General features: G+C 39.4%; 1 protein-coding gene across 2 annotated transcripts in view; it reads right to left on the minus strand.

The window, feature by feature from the left end:
• grk4 (G protein-coupled receptor kinase 4) overlaps window positions 1-16,474 on the minus strand; it is a 53,692-nt gene that overhangs the window by 27,914 nt on the left and 9,304 nt on the right. For both annotated transcript variants that reach the window (XM_044113607.1, XM_044113608.1), the window contains exon 2: window positions 2,720-2,815. In XM_044113607.1, the coding sequence (XP_043969542.1) occupies window positions 2,720-2,815 (96 nt within the window). The remainder of the gene's footprint in view (window positions 1-2,719; window positions 2,816-16,474) is intronic.

A 16,474-nucleotide genomic window follows, 5' to 3' on the forward strand; every position in this document is an offset into this window, starting at 1 on the left:
AGCTCCAGCTGTTCTCTGACGGCCTTCGAGGTTTCTTAGATAACATTAGTAAACAAACGGCATCATGGTGGCCAAGGAGAACATCAGACAGGTCAGGGATTTACAGTTAAAGCAGGACTAGGTTTTAAAGCTATATATCCAAAGCCTTGAATGTCTCACTGAGCACTGCTCTATCCATCACCTGGAAAAGGAGAGTATGGGACAGCTGCAAAGCCAAGATATGGCCGTCCACATAAGCTGCATGAGACAAGGTCAGTATTATCAGAGAAGAACCCAAGAGGCCCATAGTGACTCTGGAGGAGCAGCAGAAACCGTCAGCTCAGGCAGGAAAACCTGTCAACACCACAGCTACTAGTTATCAAGTCCAGAAATCTGGCCGTTGTTAAAGAATGGAAAGTGGCCATTAACAACCCTAAACCCAGCCAGGACGAGCCTAAACCGAAAGCCAGAGTTACAGTGAAATACTTCTGATCAGTGAAAATTACCATGCTAAATCTGACTAGTAAAAGTTGAGATCAATTGACAATGTGTGGCAAGACTTGGAGAATGTCAGAAATCCAAGTGTGCAATCTAGGTGTGCAAAGCTGACAGACATACACCAAAAGCATGGTGCACTTTGTCATAAAAAAAACACTACTTTTTGTGTTGGTGCATCAAATAAAGATCACAGTCAAATTAAGGTGGCGGTTCCAACGTGACAGAACGCGGAAAAAGATCAAAGCCTGTGAACACTTTGTTCAAGGCGCCATATTGAGCTAAGCAACGACCACGTCTCTGAACTGCAATGCAAAAAAAGAAACTTCTAAAACTGGTTTCTCAACATTACATAAGCCATCTGGAATGTAAATTAGAAGAAGGATGTGGGCTTGTCACAATAAAAAAAAATATTGCTGGACAATTGTCCCAGAAGTTATTGCGATAAACAATAATATTGTTCTTTTTGAGACCATTTTCAAATACTATAATGGTAATGGCACAATAATGCAAGTAAGTCATCTCAAAGATCAATAAACTCTCAATTTTATTGAATATTTAACAGTGGAACTGGAAGATATTTTAAATATCCAAAATAAATAAGTAAACAAAACAACAGAGGCAACAAATAAAAATGAACTATAAAATTTCTGTGAACAAATGATTCTTTTAAAAAAAAGGCGCTAGTTCAGGCCAATATACCAGACTGAAGTTTTGGTAGAAAGAGAGCGAGAAAAGAGAAAAACGATAAATCTTGCAAAAGGAAATTATTGAGCTTTCAGTTTTAATTTATCACACAATTAACTGATTTATTGTTTATTGTGACAGGCCTATGTGTGCTCAGTTGTGCACAAATAAAATGAATTATTTTATTTGTGCACAACTGCACAAAGAGAGGGGCACACCAGGAACTAGAGAATAACATTTATTTCATCTGTCAGGTGAACACCTTCACTACTACCTGTATGCATGTTCAGTGGAGCAAGTTTCCCCCAGCGTCAGTGAGTACTGGGGGACTACGTTGCCCGTTTCCCACAGGAAGACCAATTGCTGGCATTTTAATTGGTTGGGGGCACAAATATATCTACTGTATAAAACTGAACGGCAGAAAAATAAAAACTGGATGGATGGAGATAACGAAGCACAGAGGTCTGAGGCTGGCAGACAAAGAAGCAGCAGCACGTATAGTGGAATCAGGATTTACCAAAACTACCAGTCGCTTGTCAAGGTTAAGGTCAAATGCCTGACATTATTGAGACACAACAAAGACACTGCTATCAGTCGCTTTACTGTATCCTTGCACATAGCTACACGTCTGCCAGCTAGATTACACAAGGGGGAATATTTTGATCTCGTGCTCCGCGCAATTGGGAAATTACACAACAGCATGTATGAAATGCTGACATACGTAAACTCCTACAGCTGGGGAGCGCACGCCCACACCTCCAATCCAAATCTGGATTGCAAAGTGCTAGTTCTAATGGAAACAAGAACATATTCTGCCTTTAAGGTGTCTGAGAGCCGACAGATTCAGGGAGTTGTGCGAGTTATTTTGTGAGGGTTGTGTGAACAAGCTGACAAGAAGCACAATCAGTGCTGAGTAAGATACCACCAAAGGGAGTGTATATACACCTACATCCTTTTTCACTCGGGCCCGCTCTTATCCATCCTGTCCTTAAAAAAATCTCTCATGCTGCTGTAAATGGTCTCTCCATCCACGACTCTCCTCTTAAGCCCCTCTCTGAAGTGGCTAAAAGACTGAAGGAGAGAGGAAAAAGAGAGAGATGCAGATAGTGGTGGAGGTACGCATGGAAATAGAGAAGAGGGAGGACATGAGAGCATGTGGGGGAGGGCAGCCCTGCAATCTTTGGCAGCGAGAGCTGTGACGCACAACTACACACACACTCTCTGGGGCGGCGTGGGATCCACAGAACCACCACGATGGTTGCACTGTAATCTAATCCAACGGGGCCGGCCTGACCACAAATTCACCTGTGGTGTTAAAAGTAGGAAGCGGGGTGCATGTTCTGATTTAACGTGGAAGCAGTCATCTCCACATTGATAGTCTCCCACCCCAGACGTTCACACTCGCACACGCCCAGTTTCCTGCCCTCCGTCACCCCTCCTCGCCTGTAACCATGGGTGGAGATGAAGAGAAACAGGAAGGAAGTCCAACATGAACTTCTCTCCGAAGTCAGACACACCCCGACAACCCAACGACACTGCGGGCGCTCGCCACTCATACCGATAATTCGTCGAAGCTCCTCGCATTGGCTGATGTGTGGGAGTTTAAGCATCTCCTTCCATTTCTTACTGCGGCCATTCCTCTTGCCTCCTCCACCTGGAAGACAGAAAAAAAAAAAAGGGAGGAGAGATTAATGTCAGATAGTCGGAGCCCCCAACAAGTAGCATTTTCAGCACAGGAGCAACGAAAGCATTCCTCCAAGTGCGTCTCTGTGTGTGTTGTGAATGTTTATGTTTGCTCTTGAAAGCATGTCTTCAAGCATGCTGACCTTGGTGCGACCAGAAACAGGGACAGCTGCTTCATCTCACCAGTCACCTCTGTGCAATATGACGGAGCATGTGATGAAGAACGTTGACAGCTTCAAACATCACGAGTCTCTCTCACACACACACACACACACACACACACACACACACACACACACCAAGTGGATCCCAGTCAAACATTAGCCAAACTAAATCGTCATTCACAGATTACCTCCATCACACACACACACAGAGGTGGTGAGTATTGTTCTCAGAAAGTCTTTAAGTCAGGCCTGATTGCCCACAACAGCAACAGCAACAGCAACAGCAGATGCAGTGTGTGTGTGTGTGTGTGTGTGTGTGTAGGTGTGTGTGTGTCTCTACAGTTGCAGCCAATTATTTACCTTCACTAAAACAGACACACACCCTTTTTGTCATTACCGTCTGCAGGCTTCTCAATACTTTGCTGGGGGTTTGAAGCCATTTACTTTATCATTAATCTGGTGGTGTGATTCGGGTCATTGTGTATTTTAAACACCAATTTGTATCTGATATGTAGCTTCAATGTTTCCATTTAATGTTCTTTCCACATAATTTCAATCATTTTGAGAAGCGCGGCTTTTCTCCCTTAAGCAGAATACCCACAGATGCTGATGCTGCCACCAGCCTTTTGTTCTCTTGCTAAATTACACAGTTCGAACCAAAACATCTCAATCAAATCACCGAATGCACCTCACTTCACCAACAGTATAAAGGGCTGTAACTAACGGTTACTTTAGAATCGATTATTGTATCGTTTAGTCTGATGATTAATTATATAAATAAATTGTCACATTCTTCAGATCATTCATGGAACCACTCAAGCCAATACTAAAAATTCATTTTAAAAAATGCAGATAAGTAAATATTTCAATTACTTTTTTTGAGTAAGAAAATAAAAATGGGGTTGGCTAAAATGCAACAATACAGCATTCCTTTAGTGTTCGCGTGATCATGTGTAGCAAAAGATTCATCTGCAGATATAAAAATACGGACTATTAACCCGTTGATTATTCTTTGGATTAATAAATGGTTTGCAAAAGGTACTCAAAAGGGTATTTTATTTCAGATTTCAAACCAGGTGAAACTAAAACTATTGCATTTGAGGAGTAATATCTAGATCATATTTACAAAGAAGGTTTTCCATCTAAAATGCAAATTTTATATATTTTTGTACAGTTTTGAATTAATTACTGCTCTGATTGTTTTGTCCTTTCAGCAAATAGCCTTTTTTGAATCTGTATTCTCCATTTAACGATTCATCGATTTCCAAATTGGTTGATGATTGTTTCAATTATCAATCAGGAGTAATTAGATTACTTGTTTCAGCCCTAACAATATGGTGGCTGAGGAGCTTCACTGTGTTTTCACTTTCATATCATTGTTTGAATAGATGAATGTGGCAACTTAAGGCATCTGGAATTTGTATCCATTTTCCATGATGTCATGCAAGGACATCATGGAAAATGGTCCTTGTAATACAAGGACTATTTTTTGAGGTAATGCCTCAAAGTGTTTTTTTTTTTTGTTTGTTTTTGTTTTTTGAGGCGTTACCTTACAACTCATTCAGAAGAAGTCTGCCTCCATTTAACTCAAATAATGTGACTTCAGAGGAGAACAAAGCAATATCATTATCTGGGCTTACCAGATAGTTTACATGCACTAATAGTATTATTAGTAACTAAGTAACAAAAAAATCTCTCTAAATTTTCTGATATCTAGTCAATATAAATACATCTGTTAAGTCCAGGAAAAATGACTTTCTGTGCATTTTTGGATGCACGAATATACATTCATTATAAACGAAAAGGCAAATTTGATGTTTTTGAACCTATTATATATTATATACTGATTCCACAAGTTTAAAAAAAAAACAAAACTCGATATATTGGGTGATATTATAGCATGAAAACTGAGCACCCAAATGTCGATAAAAAAATTAAACTGAGAACAATTAAGTTAACAATCCAGCTCCAATAGAAACAAAATCAACCCCATTTTGTCATATTTATGTGAGAATTACTTTCTTTCTTTTATTTATTCTTTAGTTGGATGTCCAGAGAATCCCAAAGCGCTTCGCACTACATTCAGTCATTCATACACACATTCACACGTTGATGGTGGTGAGCCTCATTGTAGCCACAGCTGCCCTGGGTCAGACTGACAGAAGAGAGACTTGATACAATCGGCGCCACTGGGCCCCTGACCAGCGGGGAAGGCGGGTGAAGTGTTTTGGCCAAGGACAGCGACGGAGATGGACAGAGTGGGTGTTTGAACCAGCAACCCAGTTTAGGTCAAACTTTTACCTCCCACCGCTCGGATTCTATCAGATGATCAGTGAATGCACCACACCCAAGCACAACAATAACAGTCAGTGTTGAAATTGTTCCTGAAACTTTCTGCTATTTATCCATAAAAGGTAAGATAGACACTTGTTGTAACAACAGGGAGTTTCATGTTTTTTGAGAATACAGGACATCAATTCGTACCCGACTCTGGAGGAATTTAGCCATTGCTTATTTTGGCGGGGCAAAGGCTTTCAATTTAATATATTTAGATAAACAGATGCTTTTGTAAGCCTTCAAATAAATAACCATGTTTATTAACACAAAATAAACTTTGATGTAAAGAGTAACATGTAAAAAATGCTGAGTAATTATTCTCAGGTTTGCATAAACAGAGTCTTAAGAGTCTAATGTTTCTGATTTCTCAAAATATAACTAATGCAGCTACTATGTGCAATTTAGAGATAAAAATCACACTTAACTATACAAGCGATCTCCGCCTATCAAAAATGGGTATGTTTATAAAAGCACTGTTTCTCTTTGTGGGGCTATGATACTGTCCTATTTCCCAGCCATACTGTCACCTAAAAAAAAGACTGCAAAGAGGTAATAAAAAGTTTTTATCACTTTTATTCTACCACAACAGTAACACTACATATCTTGATAAAATCTAAAGTCTGAGGGAAGTCTATTGAAAATCTTAAAATTAGGGTAAGAGACTACACTCTCTAGTGAACACACACAGACTAACGTGTCTGTGTGTGTTCACTAATGTGCCAGCTTTTAAAAATCTGGCACCAGATCCAACCAAATGAACTCTTTAATCTATCATTTTAAGCTTGGGTTTTATTTTGATTATTTGAGTATTATTTTTCATGCAGATTAGGATAAAAGGAAATAATCATCTGATTCTATCATAATCCTGCATGCAGTTTGATAAGTTCAACCTACATGCATGTTGCCTCACATCAGTCCTAGAACGCCCCTCAATCGCTCGGCTCTCATCTATTGTGGGCAATTCTGGCACCATCTGTTGGGGCCCTTTTGCCTTTTGATTGAAACTACAACACAATGTGAAAAATCTGCCAGAATGCAGATGATCTTGGCAGGTTTTCTTGGAGTTCTTCAAGAAAGATGTGTGTTTCCCATCTAACAAGTGAAGACTTGTTTGAAAGTCTGGAGCATGTACAAACGTGCTATAGTTTGTTGTGACTTATCCTGACAGCTGCATATGAGGAGCGTTTCCTAATCCATGACATGTGGCACACGAGCAACAAAATAGATCATCAGAGATGTGAAAGCATGACTTCCAACATTGGCCTCAGCCAAAGCATACAACCTCTTCATGGCCACATTGGACTGACTGCGATACACATCAAGTCCCAACATGATAATGCATAGAAAACAATATATGCTGGACTACCAGCTCGGGGAAAGGCACATACTCCTCCAAATTGTACATATAGGCTACTTGTAACTTAACTGTTTATTTTATGACGTCAAACGGAAGTCCTAGCTTTTACTAAGACAATGAGGAAGGAGCAATTGCAGGAAATACCGGAATTAAAGCATACACCAGTGAGAAAATTTGGGTGGATACCAATATGGCTGTTGTGTCTGATAGTTGACATTTACCAATCCATCATATTTTACTACTCTTGACATCTTGAAAAATAAAAAAATTGGCTTCACTACTGCTTTCTGCTTCAGGTAAACTCCCCACAATCTTGTGCTGCCTCACTATCACCGTCACATGTCCAAACAAATACCACATGACCAACTTCCTCCCAAGATCCTCCAGAAACAAACGGCAACAAAATCGAAATAAATATCAGTAAATAATATAGACCCAATTTTATTTATTGGACCTATATGGTAAAAAAATATGACTAATATCATCCCATACCAATGTTAGTGCTGATATGTGTAATTTTTAAAAAACAATGTATCAAATCACAAGAAGAGCTCACAAAAAACAGTAGACCTCAAATTACCCAAGTGAAGAGGAAACAGACTTTGAATCCCATGTCCTCCTGACTGCTCTAGAGAAGATATGCTTAAACAGAGCTAAAGCAGCTTAAAATTATAATGCCGCACTAAGTGCAGAAAACAGTAAATCCTTCCATGTCTTTTTTTATGCCAAGCAGCCAACAGAAAACTTGTGAAGGGTCTTCTTGCTTTCAGAAAGTTCAAGAAATAAACCTTGTATTATTTCACTCCACTGGCTAATAGTCATGGAAGTCTGTTTTACAAAGAGTTGAAAAATGTCAGCCACCTCTTCATAAAGGCAAAATAAGAGGGATTTATTGTCATTCACTCCTGCATCAACCGTCACTGCGGTATTCACAGGTATTTATCATCTTTGCCTCGGATAAGCAGTCAAAGGTGGGCAGAGAACCATTTTTCCCCTCAGAAGAACACGTTTAACCACACTTACATCTCACATGGATACACTAAAACCAACAGCATCATGTCTGCCAGAAACAGAAGACTTCAGATGAGTGGGAGGAGTCAAAGTTTATTAAACTTGAATAATTACTTTAGTTCTTTGTGCCTTTTGTCCTCAGGGGACAGAAGGAAAATATGCAACTACTGTCAGAGGAAATGGATTAATAGTGTGTTTAGCAGATATGATTTTACTTCAAAAGTCATTAAACGTTCTGCTGTTTAGCGTAAGAAGAGCCATTCTCACTTAACTACTCCTGGATTCAGTTAAGTTGCTTGTTGAACTTCTGACAAAAACCACAACCCTTTTTCCACACTGCATGTGCTATCAGGACTTCCTGGCCTATTGTTATCCTGTTTGTAAGGTACAGTGGTGGAGTGGGGAATGAGGTCAAAGTTGAAGCTTTCCTGGGATGACAAGGAAAGTCCTGAGAGCTGGACAGACGTCAATCTGTCGAGAGGACGGCCTTCGCTCAACATGTTTCTTTATCAGCTTCTTCATTGGGGATCGGCTGACTTAAGAACAGGTACTGGAACAGCCACCAAACACTCCTGTGTATTCAGAATGGAAGACCAAATACTACGAGAAAAACCACACCCATTTGTTTGCAGTAATAATTTGCCGAAGCAAAAGCTGACAAGGACAATGTTGACTGCACAGCATTTTCAAAATACAGCTTTGTATTTTCCAAAAACGGCGGCCTTCAGGTTTCACTGGCATCCCTGGTGAAAATGTAGAAAAGATAAGTCTCACAAAAAATTTTAGAGAAATCTAAGCCTTTATTTAAATATAAAAATTCAATTGGGGAGACGGTGGATCCTGTTTTAAGAAATAAAATTTTTCATTAACTAAAATCAATGGTTAGCTTTAGAGAAGCACCAATAAATGAACCGTTAAACGGATGTGGATGATTTTCAGCTTGATCAGCACTAGTGGCCAGCTGGTTGGAAGCTGAAAACCATCTTTTTTAGGATCAGTGAACACGCCCGTTATGCTGACATCAACGATCTCTGTTGCGAGCGATGCCAATGTGTGAATGAAGTCAGGGAAAAGAGATGCAAGAAGATGACCAAAATAAGACTTTTGCATTAGAGAGAGCTTGACTTGCAGAAGATGACTGAAAGAGTTACATACCAAGGTTCCTTTTTCATTAGAAGTGAGTTTAAAAAAAAACAGCAAGAAGATTGTTTAATATTTAATGGTATCTTGTTCCATAAGTGTGAGGCCACAGCTGAAAAAGGTCAAATCACCTGAGGTTCAACCAACAGAAGCTGATCAGCAAAGCTAAAGCGCAGTAACGAAACATAAAGTACAGAGGTTACAGTCACTCTCTTGAAACAGCAATTCAAGGGATGTAGTTCATGTGTAATTTCTCTGCTTCACAGGGACCGTGCGACCCAGCACAGTTAACACAGTTGATGTTAACTGTGCTTAACTCGCTGTCATCCACAGAAGATGCTAACACACGTAATCAATTGGTCTCTGCTTAGAAATCTTTGTAAAGTGACTGCTTTCACAAGTATCGCCTGCACTCCCAGTGTGAATAATTAATGAAAAATCAAGACTAGAAATAGAAAAGTGTGTTTTTATGCATTTTTGTATTATTAGTTGCTAAATAAAAACTTCAACCAGCTAAAATTGGTGACAGGAAGTCAAAGTGTCACTGAACACATTCTCTAAAACACAGACTCAGCTGGCTGAAACCCAACAGGATCTATGGTGAACCACATTGTTTTTCAGTAGATAGTGGACACAAGCTCTTGCTGATGGAGAGCGTGTAGCTCAACAGCGTCAGAGGAAAATCCTCTGCCCCGAAGTTCATGAGACACCAGCTGTCCCACCAACGACATCTGACAGTCTCAACAAGAACATGAGCTGAGCAGGATCAGCAAAACCACAAAATTACTGACATGTTTATGCAGTACGCATGCTCCTGCAATACACTTTTCCTCTCTATTTTTGTAAGATAATAAAGAAATTATTTCCACAATGTAAAAAAAAAAATCACTTCTGCTTTTTAGTATCATCTGATCCTGTGGTTTAATGGCATAAAAACGGAGAACATGCCATTTATTGATCAGTTTGATACTGACTGCAGTATCAAACTCCACTGACCATAGAGATCAATTCATCTGGGGGAAAAAGTTATTGTTTGGTTTTGACTCTTGACATTCTGGATGCAGAATAAACAAGTGTCTCTGTCAAAGGCACTAATATTGCTGTTGTGTATGCATTGTTGTGAAGTTTTGTTTTTTTTCATGTGTCAAAATTATAGTTCCAAAAGTTCAGGAAAACAGCTTGATTCAGTTCATCTTTTTGCTCTATTAGGCCAACACTTAAATAATGCCTCATGTTTACAAAATACAGCTTTTAGAAGTTTTACTCAAGGACACGTCGTGCGGTCCTGTAAGCAAAAATAATGAGGCAATTTTATTTTTGCCTCATTAAAATTTGGTGTTAAATTAAAACTGGCTGTTTTTTAAGAACTAAATTGATTTCATTTTAATTAGCAAGGGAGGATTGAAACGGGTACATTCCTGCTAAACTAAGTTTTTGAATGTAAACGGAAAGTGTTGCTGCTATTCTTGGGACCGAAACACGAAGGTTTAACTAATTCAGACAGTATTTGGTGTCTAGGACAACTTTTTGACATTTACTCTGCATGACTCTTTTTTTTAAAAGTTTGTTTTGGTGTAGAGGTGGTGAAAGTTCATGCATGTGGAGAACTTTAAATGATCTAAATACCAACAGACTTCAAACCAATTGTTTTAACTACAAGACATCTTAATGCTTTGCTTTTGTCCCACATCTGGCAGTTCACTAACATTCCAGCTAATGTTGCAGGGAAGAGAAGATGGTGTTCCTTCTTATCTGATATTCCCAATATAATATAACGTTCTCCAATATAAAATACTTTCTGGGTGGAAGCATTAAAAAAAAAAAAAAAAAAAAAAAAAAAAAAACACTTGGAGGAAATTTATCTACCGTATTTTCCGGACTATAGAGCGCACCAACAAAAAAAGCTGGAAACGTGTATGTATATATATGTATATATATATATATATATATATATATATATATATATATATATATATATATATATGCTGTAAGCCGCTGGTATCTCTGCCGCTATCGGTTTCCCTTAAATCTGCTGGATTTATTGTGAAGGCATGATGAGAGGAGAGCAGTTTATAATGCATCTCCAACACTGAACCATGGATTCGTTCACGCAGAGTTTACGTGCAGCGGCTCTATTTCCCTCCTGTACTGCCAGATCGATAGCCCTCAACTTAAAAACTGCATCATATGATTTTGAAAACATTTCTCCGTCATACCTGCTGCTAGCATGTGCTTGTTCTAAATGAAAATCAGTACTTTCTTCTTTGATTTCCAATTTTGACTTCCAATGATTCACTTCCTGCTAAAGAGCCCCCTGGTGGTTGAAGAAAAATACACAGAAAAGTCACAACGGGCTATAAGCCACATTCTTCAAAGCGTGGGACTAAAGTAACGGCTTACAGTACTAAAAATATGGCAATTTAACATAATTACTTTTTTTTAATTTGAATTCCAATACAAAGACAGAAAAGTACACTGTGATCCTGTGAGTCAGAGTACAAGTCATAGTGAGATACATTCCGGCTAATTATTCAGTCCATCTGCACAGGTGGGGCCTGCAGTCAGCTGCTTGACAAACACATCGCACTTGGATTAGTTTTAAACCGCCTGCAGTTGAGTACAGCAGCCTTCTTTCAGCTCAGTGAATGACAGTCCACAGCAACAGGTGGGGGAGGGTCAGCACAGTTTTACGCTGTGGTTCCTAAAGACAGAAGAAACTCTTTGACATTTTCTCTGGCATCTCAAAATGACAACAGTATGAAATATTAGAATTTTTACTACCACAGCTTCCTGAAATCCCGGTACTCCTCGATGGCAGTACTGTACCAGGAGAACTGGTGAGTGTGAGTGAACCCGATGGTTTGGGTTTGATCTTTTTGTCAGAAGTCTGCACATCACAAGTGAGAATGAAAAAACTGATAATTATTTAATTATGCAATGATATGGATTTAGATAATTAGATAAAACTGACTGAAAGCTGTAAGTTTTTTTTTTTTTGAAAAGAAGACAACCAGACAAAACTTCAAAAGAATCCACGTTGAGGTCAAAACCTGAATGACCAGAATGGAGCGATTACAAGCAACAACTAATCATGTTACTCTGACGAAGCTCTGAAGAGCTCATCCCACTGATACTCCCGAGGGTTGGTATGCTGACAGACCAGTTCTGGGACTGGAGGGCAAATACAAAAGCAAATTCAGACTAGTTTGCACACAAACAGAAAATCTGCTGCTGTTGTGAAAAAAACGGGACATGCAAAAGGAGGGCAGCTCTCACTGAGTAGAGTATGTGATAACAGTGAAATAATGCTTTACTCTGACAGAGCAGTAAAGCAAGAAGGATGGATAAAACCAGATGTGCAAAACCCCACGCCCCAAAAAAACCATCCAAGCTAATTCTTGGTCTTATGCCTCAAAACTGGCAGTATTTATGTATAATTCTAGCATGAAAAGTTGTCGATTCAAGTTTGGATGAAATAAATTGGACTGCACTGAAATGCTGAAGGAAATGACAAAACGTTCCCGAGAAGAAAAGACGGAGAAGGCTGGCTGTGTGGGAGTGGGGGAGCATGTGCACATACGTCTGTCACAGCCAGCTGGGCCACCCCACCCTGTTTAATGTTACTCTGACGTCAAAGCCATGTGTGCAGCCCCTTAACGCAGACAGGATGGAGCGAGTATTTATTTAACTTTGGTTCTCTCCTCCGAGAGAGCAGGGGCCCTGCATAAACAGCGGCTTCAGGGAAGTTTTATGCGTTCACAGCCGAGCCACAACCAGGGCTGAGATCATCCTCCAACATCCTGGGACAAACCGCCACATCTCTTTTAAGTCACGGGAGCGCTAAAAAAAGATGACAGGTTGATGAGGTCAACCTGCCGCTCAAGTATGAAGATGCACTTTTGTTTCCATAAATGGCCGACGTGTTTTTTGATTCGCCTTAGTTCATTGTCGCCGATTTTTCTGCCCGTCAACAGTTTAACAAAAGGACATGCAACAAAGACTAAATAGGTATTTTCTGCATCTTTTTAGGTTCTCATGATCAAAAATACAAACAGAAAATATCTTGTCTTTTCAGAAATCACAACAACTTTCCTTAGGAGCTGATTCACTGCAAACATGAACTGTGTGTTATTGCTAATACCGTGATGACAGCTTTGTGTCGAAGTTCATCAACCTGTGTGGAGAAAAGAAAAACAAAACTAACAGAAAGAAAGACAGAGATTATTTCCATTTATATGAAACTTATTTTAAAAAACAGTGTTCTTTGTTAATATTTTGTCTTCTATTTTAGATTTTTAATGTGCCTCCAGACACTTAACTCTCCAGAAATAATCTGTAATATAATCCAGATTGATGAATATTTGTTAACAACTTTGCACTTAAATCACTACTGAAGTTTGAATAACTTTAGTTTCGTTTATAAACGGATGAATGGCAGTATTAGGCTCTGACTGCTCTGGCTTCAGCTATGCTAAAATTCAAGTTTCAAGAAAGTGTTTCTTAGGAAATCAACTGAATGACGGATAGGTTGGTGAGTTTTTTCCTTTTCTAGTTTATCAGGAAATGGCATTGTGGAAAACCAACTACAATATATTATTTATTTTTAAGTAAAATACTGGTATTTGAGTGATGTCTGATACAAGATGTCAGATAGACCCGTCACTAAAAACTTTAAAGAAAAGCACGTATATTCTGTTTTTAAACACCCAAAACAATGGTCAATCTTTCTTTTTTTCCCAGCTTGTCTTTATTTCTGTCAAAAAAAAAAAAAAAAAAAAACTTCATGGAGCAAAAACTAAGCTATTTTCCTGGAGCTAGAGGAGAAACGCCACATTTGCATGCATTCTGGAGATTCTCTTCTAAAAGAAGCAATGTTTGGTAAATATAAAAACACTGACAAAGCCTCAATCATGGGAGTTAAAGAGAAATATAAACTGCATTTCTACAAATCCAAACATGTTGAGACGCAACTTCAATTACAGACTTAACTACTTTTCCGACTTTCCAAAAACACTGATAGCAGTGTTTACCAGCAGGTTTTTGTTTTTTTGGCCAAGATATTCACAGTCACAACTCTGTGCCAGTGAGGTGAGAGTTGCATTGCGAACTGAATATAGAGGGAGGTTCGCAATTATTCATAATCCTGGCAGTTATTAGCTAAAGCTATTTTTATTCATCTAAGAAGTTTGTTTATGATTGGGAAGAAGAGAAATTCCCCTAATGTTAACAGAGCAAAGTACAAGGAGTATAAATATTGGAATAAAATGACTAGAATGTGAAATATGTTGAAAAGGTTACATATACCACTCCCATAAAATTATTTTAAAAGACTGTCTTGGTAATATAACAATCAAATAATTTTTTGTAATAGCTGACCTCTTCTTTGCATGTAATAAACACATAATTGCAATAAGCTCAAAGTCTTTTAGGTTGGAAAGCCTCAAGGTCATCACCCTAATCTTCAGCACTCACTACGAGATTCAAGTCAAGACTCCGTCTGGGCCGCTCCGGAGCTTCATTATCAATTCCCGCTAAAGGAAACCTGTTATTTTAAAACCTTTATCTGTCCGGAGTATGAATAGTTCTGAGTCTGTAGGTGGAGATCCAACAGCTGCAGCACTCTCACAGAAACACAACGATAAAGTGGTAGGAAGCAAAGAGATGGTCAGCCACTGTTGGCTCCATTGTAAAATGAGCTCACACACACACACACACACACACACACACAATGGAGCGTGGTACTAACAAATGAACTGCTGGCTGCTTTTCCAGCCACTCCACCTTACAGTGCATGATTCACTGGTGTAGCCCCCTAATAGGAAAAACATTAGCTGCGTCGGACTTTGTCGCCTTTTCCAAGCCAAGGCCCAGTGTTTGCATAACGTAATCCATCTGTAAATGCGCGCTCAAAGACGCACATCAGGAGAAATGTGCAACTGTAATCTTCACCTCCCTCTTGCTGCCCTTCTCCATTATAAACTGCTCTCCTCTCATCATGCCTTCACTAAATCTTTACAGACAGATTTTCCTCCAGCTCCATATGGTCACGGGACAAGGTGTGGGTCACGCACCAAACTGTGAACAGCATTGCGGCATTGAGGAGAATAGCAGGACAGGACATGGCGGTGGGTCTCACATGAGGCGGGACTCGACGTTTTTCACATGAGCAGAAAGAGAAACGCACAGGGCCTCGACACAAACGTGCTTTTGCTCATTTCCAGCAGTGCGCTGCTGTGTGGGTTTTGCAAGGCCTTCCTTCCTCCGCTCCATCTCTCTCTGAACTCAACATATTCCATCAAACAGAGGCGAGATCTTGCTTGAAAACCGACCCCTGCTTTCCCAGAGTCCTGAGGGAGGCGGGGGAGGGACGGCTGGACGAGGGAACACTGTGAGACTAAACTTGAGAAACAGACCGACTCTGTGGGTCTAAAAGGGCAAAAATGAAAGAAGGATTGGATGCAAGTTATCTCCAGCTGTCCCTCTGATGAAGGGCCCTCCGGTCGATTTCATGGCCGGGCTGAAGGAGCAGGAAGACGATCACCGAGGCCTTGAGGCTGGAACACGCAGCACTTATTACGCACACGCAATTATCTCTGATAAGACAGGACGCCAGGTCACCCTGAAGGGTGGACTGACATGAAACACCAAGGGCAGATGCAAAAATGGCAATTCTGGGAATGTTTACTAGAGAAAAAGTCAAAAAGGCAGGAGGAACCTCTGATATTTAACACATTTATGACAAGATTTCCATTAAAGAAAAACAACTTTAGCTTGGGTGTAAACTTGTGGTTGTAAAGCACTTGCAGAGTTTTCCACTTCCCTTGAACTTTGTCACATTTTGTCATCTTGATGCCGTTTGTTCACTGAAGTTCTACAAACTGCTGAGGCCTTCGTAGAAAACATCTGCATTTATACCAAGTAGGGCTGAAACGATTCCTCGAATGATTCGAGTACCTGGATTATCAAAATTCCTCGAGGAAAATGTACCTGCCTCAAAGCTCAGTTAATTTATGTTTTATTATTTAGCGCACCGTGTTCCGGCCGGAACATTATTTGCATTGCGCGGAGCTCTGACTTCAGTTATTGACGAAAGCTAAGTGTTAGCAACATAACGTCCAATTTTCAAGTTCGGCCCGTGGGGATTTTATGGATTGATTTTTTTATGAGCATATTTGTGAGCTTAATATAATTTCAGATCTTTGTATAGCTTTTCTTCAGGTTAACTTAGAAAGTGAGCTATTATTGTTACAGGTTAGTTTTCTAAAATACAAAAAAGTAATTGTTAGGGACGCTCAAAAATTTAAAATTGGACTGATGTTGATATCTGATAGTAACACCGGTTTTATGCCAGATTTACCAATATTTTATTTTATACATTTTTTTATTCAATTACTCAATTAATCGTAAGAATATTCAATAGATTACTCGATTACTAAAATATTTGTTTACAACAGCCCTAATACCAAGATTAAATTACACACAGTTGGGGTTCTGTCTACTAATACGGTAACTTCTGATGCTTTTCGTCTTATTAAAAGAAATGAATGCAGGAATTCATTAAAGTAGATCAAGAATGCTGAGGGCAGGCTCCAGTCTTTTCCAGACTGTAGAAAAAATCTGA

Source organism: Gambusia affinis, linkage group LG04, assembly GCF_019740435.1.
Source record: "Gambusia affinis linkage group LG04, SWU_Gaff_1.0, whole genome shotgun sequence".
NCBI classification, from domain to species: domain Eukaryota; kingdom Metazoa; phylum Chordata; class Actinopteri; order Cyprinodontiformes; family Poeciliidae; genus Gambusia; species Gambusia affinis.